This window comes from Ammospiza nelsoni, chromosome 10 (assembly GCF_027579445.1).
Source record: "Ammospiza nelsoni isolate bAmmNel1 chromosome 10, bAmmNel1.pri, whole genome shotgun sequence".
NCBI lineage: Eukaryota > Metazoa > Chordata > Aves > Passeriformes > Passerellidae > Ammospiza > Ammospiza nelsoni.
The window spans coordinates 21434950-21445537 of NC_080642.1; the positions used below are offsets into that span (position 1 = coordinate 21434950).

A 10588-nucleotide genomic window follows, 5' to 3' on the forward strand; every position below is an offset into this window, starting at 1 on the left:
ACTGTGTTACATTTTAAACCCTAAAAGCTCCTCTTTGGGCCCCTTCTGCCAAGCTGGCAGGGTCTGCTCTGACCCTGGGGCCTGCCTGCAAGCAGAGGGAATTGTTCCATCAAAAGGGGATTACCTTCAGCTGGCCACACCGTTGTTTTCCAGTTATTCAGTAACTGAGGTATCTCAATCCTTGCTTTCATTTCAGTCTTGTTTTCTATATTCTCAAAATCTTTTGCCAGGCAATCATCTTTTTATAAAGATGCTTTCCTGTTTAATTTCCCCCAACAATGGGTCCTGCCCAAGCTTTTCCATTTGGAGAGCCCTGCCATGAGCCACAATCTCTGCCTCTGCTGCAAGGATGTGCCATAGCAGCATCCCCAGTGCTTGGCACCTGCCTGTGACATGGCTGTGCTCCCCTTCATCCTCCTTCATCCTCTTTCCCTCCCAGGCTATGAAGGAGGCAACCTGATGAAGGTGCTGAAGGACATAGAGCACAGCACGGAGGTGATGCTGGACCGCTGGCACATCGACATCATTCCCACTGACAGGGAGGCCAACGGGGATCCTGTCCCATCCTCCATCATCAACAACTACTTCTCCATTGGGGTGGTGAGTTCCATGGGGCAGGAGTTGGTTTCTTCCCTCCCTGTTCCTCCTTGCTCACTCTCCCAACCTCCCTCCATCTCCTGGTGTTGAATTTGTAGGCAATCCTGATATGGGAAGAGATGAGAATCTTGACTCCCTGTTTCAGAAGGCTGATATATAATATATAATATATAATATATAATATATAATATATAATATATAATATATAATATATAATATACCATAATATGTATTATTATATATATTATATTAAAAGAAAATTATATACTAAAACTCTACTAAAAGAATAAAAGAAAAGATTTCATCAGAAAAGAAAAAAATAGAATTATAATAAAAGCTTGTGGCTGCTCACAGCCTCGACACAGGTGGCTGTCATTGGTCATCAAGTAAAAACAATTTCACATGCTAGGTGAACAATTCTCCAAATCACATTCCAAAGCAGCAAAACATGGGGAAGCTGAAGCTTCTCAACTTCTCAGGAGAAAAGATCCTAATGAAAGGATTTTTCAGAAAATATGTCCATGACATCCTGGTTTTGGGTTTTTTTCTGGTTTTATTGTCATTTGTAATGGCAGCACCAAGACACATAAGCAGGCATGGGATCTCTATCTTCCCAGCAGGAAAGTTGCAAGAATGGGTGTGAAAGGAGCTTAAACGGTGTTCAAGGAAGTTTGGGGTGCCAAAGACAAGGACACCCCACCTGCCAAGACATCAGCAAAGCCTTGCTTTGGTGTTTAGACCCATGTTCCCACATTTTACTGACCTAGGGACGTTGGGGAGCCTGGGGAGGGTGACAGCCCTGCACCATGGGGGTCAGTCTGAGAGCAGGAGTGTTTTGGGGAGAGCCCCTCTCTTCCCAGGGGCTTGCAGCATTTTTATCCTGTGCCAGGGCTGCCCCCATGGCAGGGGTCACTCACCTGCAGCACTGCAGGATGCTCCTGGGCTCACACTGGCTCCTGCTAATGCAGATGGCATTTGGTGACAGGGCTTAAACACCCCCCCTGTGCACAGGGAGAGGTTGGGCTGAGTTTCAGGAGAGCTGCCATCCTGCCAGGGGAGCTGCCAGGTTGCAGGACCTTGGCATGTCCTCAGAGCCCCACTGGGTCCCTCCATCACCTTGGGCCACCAATGTCATCCTCAGTGACACCATGTCACTGTGCCACAGGGACCAGCATGAAGAGCTGAGCAGCCCTGCCCTGGCTCATGCCCAGGGGGCACAGGGTGTGGGTTCTGGTTCTGTTTCTGTGCCTCTGATGTCTCTGTGCTCCCCACAGGATGCCTCCATCGCCCACCGCTTCCACATCATGAGAGAAAAGCACCCCGAGAAATTCAACAGCAGGTGAGGGCTCCCCAAGGACCCCCTGAGGGCTGGGGGGGTTTGGGGGGACCCCTTGCCACCCCATGGGGGCACCCAGCACCCCATGCACCATGCCAGGAGAGTTTGGGGTTTGTACAGCCTGAGGGGACAGGCACCAGCCATGGTGGGGGTTTGGGATGCTCCTTCAAGTCCTGTGCGGTGTGTCAGGCTGCTGAAACTCAGCCACACCCCCAGTTAGGTTCATTCATGCTTTATAATTAGTGTGGAATGCCAGGACAGGCAGGAGCAGGCCAGGCAGGGAGGGCAGGGCAGGCAGCAGGTCACAGCTCGTTCTGCTGCGCTCAGGAAATGGGGTGGTGGCAGCAGGAGCTGTGACTGGTGAGCCCCATCCCAGGTTTAGAAATGCCTCAGAGGACCAAAATGTCTGGGTCTGCCCTCAAATTCAGCTCCTCCTGGATTACAGCTCTCCCAGCTCCCCCTCCAAGACTGGCCCAGCAGCTGATGCAGGGAATGAGCCACGGTCAGGGGGTGCTGAGGCTGCTGAGCTGTGGGACACCCCCTCCATAAAGTGCCCTGTGCTCTGACAGCACACCCCATGGCCAGGGAGCACCCATGTCTTGGTTTGGAAAGACAGGAGTCTGCTAAGGAAGGCAGGAGCCTCCCCTGAAATGGAGAATTTAAACCCTCCCCACCCCTCCCAATTGCTATGAATTTTAAATTAAGGGGCTCTCAGGCAAAAAATATGGCAGCAGGAAGAAAATAACAGTTCTTTAATAAGGAAGAAAATAAAAGGATAAAATGAACAATGCAGTACACTAGAACAACAGTGACAGAGTCAGAGCCCAACCTGACACCCTGTGGGTCAGGGTGTTGGTGGCAGTCCCATTGGAATTGTGGCTCAGCCCTCCTGCCGTGTCAGGGGTGGTTCTGCTGGAGCAGGGATCCTGTAGAGAAGGATGGATTCTTCCTCTGAAGATCCCGTGGAAGGAGAGGCAGCTCTGGGAATCCCATGGAGAAGCCATGCTGGTGTCTCAAAACCTCTGGATTATATCTGGGTAGGAATGCTTGGCTCCTCCCTCTGGGCTCACATCTCCCAATGGGATGCTGCAGTTCTTATCAGCCATGCAGTGACATTCAATAGCTGTTATCAGCAGATGTGAGTGTGGTCACTCAAAGAGAGAGATAAGGCAAACTGCCCACTTGACAAAGGTAATCTGCCATACAGGTGGTAATGGAAAACATCTTGCATTGCAATCTTCAACAACCCAGCACCCCCATCCTCCCCCTGTGATGGGTGTCAGAGCCACCCTGTGACAGCCCCAGACACCCACACACTCCCTAGGGCCAGCCTCCCTCTCCACCATGGCTTGTGTCCTCACCCATGGCTCGTGTCCCCACCACAGCAGCTCCATTCAGTCTCTGGCAGCCCCTCCTGCTGCTGGCTGGGGTAAGATGTGCTTCCAAGGGGGGTCCTGACATGTCTCTGTGCCCCAGGATGAAGAACAAGCTGTGGTACTTCGAATTCGGGACCTCAGAGACCTTTGCAGCCACCTGCAAGAAGCTCCATGACCATGTTGAGGTTGAGGTGGGTTTCCTGGCATGGTCCCTGGCTCTAGCCATGGCACAAATTCTTTCTGGATCCCTCAGCTGTTTGAGGAGAGGGTGCCACCACTTTGACCCCTCCCTGTGGCAGAAGGACAAGGCAGGACCCCTTATTCCACCACACTGCAAAGCCAGCCAGCTGTGGGCAGAAGAATAATCTTGTATTCCCCCACTTCCAGCTGTATTTGAGAGCATGCCTGGAACATTCTCCCTGTAAATTCTGCACTGCTCCCAGCCCTCATTGGATGACATGGAAACAGCCTTTAATTAGAGCTGGGAGGAGGGCCCGTGGTTGCTAAGAGTGCTGTCACTTCTCTGTGCTGGGGATTTGGGCTGTAAACTTCCATCTCTTCTTATCTCTGGATAATCCACCCTTTTATAACTTAGGCTGGAGGGTGAGGGGAGAAAATAGCATTTGCCAAGAGGTGGTGGGTGCAGGGTGCTGCTGGTGGGCACAGAGCAGAGCTGTGCCCATGGGCAGAGGGATTTGGATGCCCCGTTCCTATACAGGGAGTTTCTTCCCAAAGCCTGGGGTGGGTAGCTGCACCCTTGGAAACTTGTGGGAAGGGGCAGGAGCAGCATCACAACCATCTCACCCCTTCCCCATCCATGCTGCACTGTCCCAGGGTGGATAAAATCCGTGTTTGTGGAGTTGGGTGCTGCTGGAGATGGGCACAAGGTGCCCCCTGTTCCTTCTCAGGGTGCTCCCCACCGAGTGTGCATGCCCAGCAGCCGAGCCCACGGGCAGGAAGGGGTTAACCCCACAGCGTTTGGAGTTGAAAGGAGCCGCCTGTCCTCCCTCCAGCTCCCAGGCAACTGTCAGCCTCGCAGAGAAATAGCAGTTTTGTTTTGGAAATTGGCACTCCTTCCCCCTACAACTCCTGGAAATGAATTTGCTTTTTCCCCCAGCTGCAAATTTCTCCTTCCAGCCTCGCTGCCGTCAGCTGCCCCAGCTCAAAGGGCCCATTGTGGCTCCCTGGCAGGAGCAGGAGCAGGAGCAGGGAGGGCTCTGCAGGGAGAATCCACAATCCAGAATCGCTCCTGCCCGCGGCTCTGGGCAGGCGTGGGCGGCTCTGGGCAGGAACAGGCTCCTGCTGCAGCATCCCAGCATCCTGCACTCCTGCCAGCCAGCTCCAACCCCATCCCATCCCACCCCACTGATTCCATCCCACCCCATCCCATGCCATCTCACCCCATCCCATCCATCCCATCCCACCCCATTGATTCCACCCCACCCAGTCCCATCCCACCCCATCCATCCTATCCCATCTCATGCATCCCACCCCACCCCACCCCATCCCACTGATCCCCCTGATCCCACCCCATCCATCCCACCCCACCCCATCCCATCCCACCCTGTCCATCCCATCCCACCCTATCCATCCCATCCCATTCCATCCCATCCCATTGATCCCATCCCACTGATCCCATCCCATCCCATGCATCCCCCCCCATTCCATCCCACCCCATTCCATCCCACTCCATTCCATCCCATCCCATTGATCCCATCCCACTGATCCCATCCCATCCCATGCATCCCCCCCCATTCCATCCCACCCCATTCCATCCCACTCCATTCCATCCCACCCCATCCATCCATCCATCCATCCATCCATCCATCCATCCATCCATCCATCCATCCATCCACCCATCCCACCCCATCCCATCCCATCCCATTGCTATCCACTGCTCAGAGCATTGAGGTCTTTTCTCCCCCTACAAATCACAATATCATTACATTGTACTGAGAACTTGGGGATTAACATCCTTTCCAAGCCTTGGACAGACAGCTCTTCCTCCCAAACCAGAAGATTCCTGCTTTTTTTGCTTTTTTTTTGCTTTTTTTCACTTTTCTAAAAATAAGCTCCTGCAGCACCAGGGGAGGCAGGAAGGATCTGGCACATGGAGGTGTGAGCACCCAGCTCCTCACACACGGGGCTGGAGTCCTCAGCAATGGCCACAGGGGTGGGAAAAATCAGCTCCAGACCTTTGTTCAAGGAAAACACCCAGACAAGGAGCAGCTCATCAGCCCATTTCGTTCCTCTCAGCACAAGAAGTGAGGGCAGGCCTGCCTTTGCATCACCAAAATGCAAGGACAAACTGTGCTGGGATTTGCTGAGGCACAGAGTGGCAGGTAAAGAGCAGATGCCTGAAGGAAAATAGGGATGTTTTAGAGAAATTCAAGCTGGATGGAAAAGTGGCTGCTTTGACCAGAGGTGTTTAGGAAGGAGGTCCATGTCTGGGGAGTGTGACAAGAGCTGAAGTTAGGAAATGCATTTCCATGGCTGGTGCTTCCAGTTCTGTGGGAAAGCTGCAGGCAATGGATATTTTAACTTGCACAGGGAATTTTCAGCCCTGCTGCATGACAGCAAAGCCTGGGATGCCAGTTCTGTGTGCTGTGCTGTGCTTTGCTCTCCAAAACCTGACATTTCTCCCTCTGACACCTTCCCCTAATTTCCTTCCAGCCTTATTTCTCTTTTCCAAATGGCGCTTGAAGACAAACTGGTTTGAGCTACATTTTGGGCAGCCAAACTTTCCAGTGCTTTGGAGTCAGTTTGGATGAGGAGAGGGGAAAGGCAGGTGCTGGAGCTCCTAGGGTGGAAGCTGCTTTAGGGTCAGAGGGGATGTGACAGTGTTCACAGGGGTCTGAGGATGAGGGAAGAGATGGGGATCTGACTCCGTGTTTCAGAAGGCTTGATTTATTATTTTATTATATATATTATATTAAAAGTATACTAAAAGAATAGAAGAAAGGATTTCATCAGAAGGCTAGCTAAGAATAGAATAGAAAAGAATGATAACAAAGGCTTGTAGCTGGGACAGAGAGTCCAAACCAGCTGACTGAGATTGGCCATTAATTGGAAACAACTCTATGAGACCAATCACAGATACACCTGTTGCATTCCACAGCAGCAGATAACCATTGTTTACATTTTGTTCCTGAGGCTTCCCAGATTCTCAGGAGGAAAAATCCTAAGGAAAGGATTTTCCACAAAGATGTCTGTGACAGGGTGGTGTTGCCTCCCATTTTGGGTGACAGCACTGAGTCCAGCCAAGTTTTTATGTGCTCCTCCAGAAATTTCCTTTTTGAAACTGCCATTTTGGACCTGTGATAAAACTCCTATGGAAGCAGAGGGGAGAGCAGCACAGGGAGTGTCAAGGGCAATAACTCTAGGAAAAAGTGAGGGGGGTGTTTGGATCTCCAGCCCCACCACTCTGGAGCTGCCAGTGTCCCCTGGAGCCACCCAGTGTCACTCTGTGCCCAGGGAGCCACATTTCCATGGCAGGGAGAGGAGGGGGCTCCCTGTGGTGGGCCCAGCTCCCTCCTGACACCCCCCCTGTGCCCTGGCAGTGTGATGGGACCCTGCTGGACCTGAGCACCACATCCCTGGAGGGCATTGCTGTGCTCAACATCCCCAGCATGTACGGGGGCTCCAACCTCTGGGGAGAGACCAAGAAGCAGCGTGGCTACAACAGGCTGGGCAAGAAGGTGCCAGACAAGGTGCCAGGCACAGTGGTCACCGATGCCAAGGAGCTGAAATTCTGCGTGCAGGGTGAGTGGGGGGCACCAGGGCAGGGTGGGGGCAGCAAAGGTGGGGGCAGCAGTACCAAAGGGCTGCAGGGGACAGCAGGGGTGGTGCCCTGGGGACATCCCCACTCCTGGGTGGGTAAAGGGTGTGGGAGGCTCATAGGGGTGGGTGTGAAAGGGGACCCTGAGGCAGAGCTGTGCCATGGCCAGGTGTCCTTGCTGGTGGCCCAGAGGAGCGGGAAGAGCTGTGAGAAGAGGCCATCCCCTGGGATTTGAAGGGGTGCCATCATTTCATACACTGCAAACAGTGCAAGGCCTGGTGAGGATCTGGGCTGGCACCACGCAGACCCAGCTGCTCTTCCAGATTTTTTTCTCCAAAGATTTTGGCCGCCAGCATTGCCCAGTGCTGGGAACACCCAGCTTGGTGGTCTCAGGACACAGAACACGTCAGGATAAATCCCCTCAGAGCCACCAGCACACCCTGAGGGTTCCAGTGAGGGCAGGAGGAGGGGGATTCCAGCTCAGACCCCTGTGTCCTGCAGACCTCAGCGATCATCTCCTGGAGGTGGTGGGGCTGGAGGGCGCCATGGAAATGGGGCAGATCTACACGGGGCTGAAGAGCGCGGGGAAGAGGCTGGCCCAGTGCTCCTCCGTCATCATCAGGTACTTGTCCCCTTCCTAGGAAACCTGACACCCGTGTCGCCGAAACCCGACACCCGTGTCACCGCCTGGCACCTGTGTCACCAATTTCCCCTTCTTTGCGCCTTGCAGGACGTCCAAGCTGCTGCCCATGCAGGTGGATGGGGAGCCCTGGATGCAGCCGTCCTGCACCGTGAGTGCCCAGCCAGGGGCTGGGGATGGACAGGATGGGCAGCAGGGGTGGCAGGGGGTGGGGATGGGCAGCAGCGGTGGGTATGGGTAGCAATGGATGGGTAGCAGGGGTGGCAGGGTGTGGGGATGGGGAACAGAGGTGGCAGGGGGTGGGGATTGGGCAGAGGGGGTGGGGATAGATAGCAGGGGATGGAGATGGGTAGCAGGAGATGGGCAGAGGGGGTGGCAGGGTGTGGGATGGGTGGGAAGGGTTGGCAGGGTGTGGGGATTGGGGAGAGGGCTGGTAAGACATGGGGATGGACAGAGGGGCTGGCAGGGTGTGGGGATGGGCACCAGGGGCTGGCAGAGTGTGGGATGGGCAGGATGGGCTGGCAGGACGTGGGGATGGGCAGGAGGGGCAGCAGGGTGTGGGGATGGGTGGCAGGGGCTCCCAGGGGGTGGGGATGGAGCAAAGGGGGTGGCAGAGTGTGGGATGGGCAGGAGGGGTAGCAGGGTGTGGGGATGGGGGTGGCAGGACATTGAGGATGGGCAGCAGGCTGGGACAACCTTGGCTCCTCCTGGCAAAGCTGCAGGGTTTGGAGGGAAGCTGGGGCTGGGTGTGGAGGGAGCCTGGGGCTGGGTTTGCAGGGAGCCTGGGGCTGGGTTTGCAGGGAGCCTGGGGCTGGGTGTGGAGGGAGCCTGGGGCTGGGTTTGCAGGGAGCCTGGGGCTGGGTTTGCAGGGAGCTTGCGGCTGGGTTTGCAGGGAGCCTGGGGCTGGGTGTGGAGGGAAGCTGGGGCTGGGTGTGGAGGGAGCCTGGGGCTGGGTGTGGAGGGAAGCTGGGGCTGGGTTTGCAGGGAGCCTGGGCTGGGTTTGGAGGGATCCTGGTGCTGCTGCTGATGGGTGCCACAGAGCTGAGCTGTGACTCCGTGCCCTGCACTCATCTCACTCCCATTCCTTGCTGGATGGGCACACAGCATTCCTCTCTGGGGAGCTGCAGGAGGATTCCCTTCCATTTCTCCTCCTCCTCTTCCCATCCCAGCAGGACCTGGATGTGATTCCAGAGCTCTTCCCCTGGTGCTGAGTTGCTCCCACCTCCATGGGGTCACTCCTGAGGGTGCCTGGGAGGGCTCAGGCTCCTCTCACTGAGAGGAGAAAATTTTCTTTTTAGGTGAAAATTACCCACAAGAGCCAGGTGCCCATGCTGCTGGGGCCTCCCCAGAAGAGCAGCTTCTTCTTCCTGAAGAGGAGGAACAGAACTCGGGATTAAAGCCTCACCAAGGATCCACAGCCTGGAGCATCCCAGCATCCCACCTGGGGATTGTTTATCCTGGGAAGGTCTTGCAGGCTCCTTCCTGACCACCAGAAGCATCCTCTCCAGCTGGGATGGAAGAAGGGGGAGAAGGCAGGCTGGAGCAGTGAGCACATTTGCTGGAGCAGCACTAGGACTGGGATTTTTTTTTTTTTTTTCTCCCTTTATTTAAATTCCCTCCAGCCAAGCTGCCAGTGAATGTGCCCCTGAGGCAGCACTGAGCTCCATTTATTTATTTATCCTCCTCCTGAAGGCCACTTGATGTCTCAGTGGAGTGGCTTTGTCCCCCAGTCCTTGCAACGGGAGGAATTATTTATTTCTTTAGCCCAGAGGAGCCAGCTCAGGCCCTCACCTCTGTGCTGTGGGGTTTGAGGGAGATGCAAGAACCATTGCTGCCAGCCCAGTGGGACAGGCTGGGGACAGCCAGTGCACAGGGACAAGCCTGGGGTGCATGGCAGGAGATTGTGTTTTTACAGGGAAATGGCAAAAAAGGGAATTTTGGGGGAAGCAGCCCCAGCTCTGGGCTTTGTGTTCATATTTATGTATTTATTTAGCAAACTTTGGACAAAAAAGGGACTCTGGTGGTCACCTTTATAGGAGCCCAGATTGGACACAGACACCACCTCCCTTCTCTGCTGGACTTTTCCTCTCTCCTAAATCCTGCCAGCCTCTCCTGGGGGCTGGAGACCAGAAACTCTTCTCACTTTAAGGTGTCCCCAGCACCTTTTACACACCTGCCAGTGTGCTCTGCCAGGCTGGTGCTGCCCCTGTGCTGCAGGGAGTGGGGCAGGGTGCTTGCACCTCCCTTTCTCTAGGGCCAGCTCTCCCCACAGCCCTCTGCAGCCCCAAGAAGCCTCACAGGTGATGGCAGCTGGGATGCACAGGCAGGTGTCGGTGGCATCACCCCTGGAAGGACAGAGCAGGGGGTGCAGCTTCTCTCCAGGGACCAAGAAGCAGATGGATGCAAGGAGTTTGTGGTGGTCTGGATGCACTCCCAGGGGCAGGAGCTGGCAAGGCTGGCCATGGCAAGGGGCCAGCAGTCACCCAGTGCCTCCAGCAGTGAGCCTGCACGCAGGATGCAGCCACATCCTGAGTTAAACCTGCTCCCTTGGGCTGCTGGAGGCTCCTGTGCTGCTGGGAGCAGCAAAACTCCTGCTTGTCCCCACTGTGTCCCTGCCACAGGGCTGGGACAAGTCACAGTGCCCACCCAGTCCCTGCTGATGCTGCAGGTCCCTGTTCAGCAGCATTCCCTGGCAGAGGGTGCTGCCAGCTCTGCTCCAGAGGGGCTGGGAGGGACCTGCTGGTGAGCTGTGTGCCCAGGCAGTGTCACTGCAGGGCATCAATCCACTGCTGTTCTCCTCCTTCTTCTCCTTCTCCTTCTCCTCCTTCTTCTTCCCCTCCTTCTCCTTCTCCTTCTTCCCC

General features: G+C 55.0%; 1 protein-coding gene across 1 annotated transcript in view; it reads left to right on the forward strand.

The window, feature by feature from the left end:
• Positions 1 to 10079, forward strand: part of LOC132077415 (diacylglycerol kinase beta-like) — a 30746-nt gene extending 20667 nt beyond the window's left edge. Inside the window, exons 19-25 of the mRNA XM_059479114.1 lie at positions 440 to 600; positions 1872 to 1936; positions 3410 to 3500; positions 6870 to 7071; positions 7589 to 7709; positions 7818 to 7878; positions 9026 to 10079. Coding sequence (XP_059335097.1) covers positions 440 to 600; positions 1872 to 1936; positions 3410 to 3500; positions 6870 to 7071; positions 7589 to 7709; positions 7818 to 7878; positions 9026 to 9124 — 800 coding nt within the window. The 3' untranslated portion in view covers positions 9125 to 10079. The remainder of the gene's footprint in view (positions 1 to 439; positions 601 to 1871; positions 1937 to 3409; positions 3501 to 6869; positions 7072 to 7588; positions 7710 to 7817; positions 7879 to 9025) is intronic.
• The last annotated feature ends 509 nt before the right edge of the window (positions 10080 to 10588 follow it).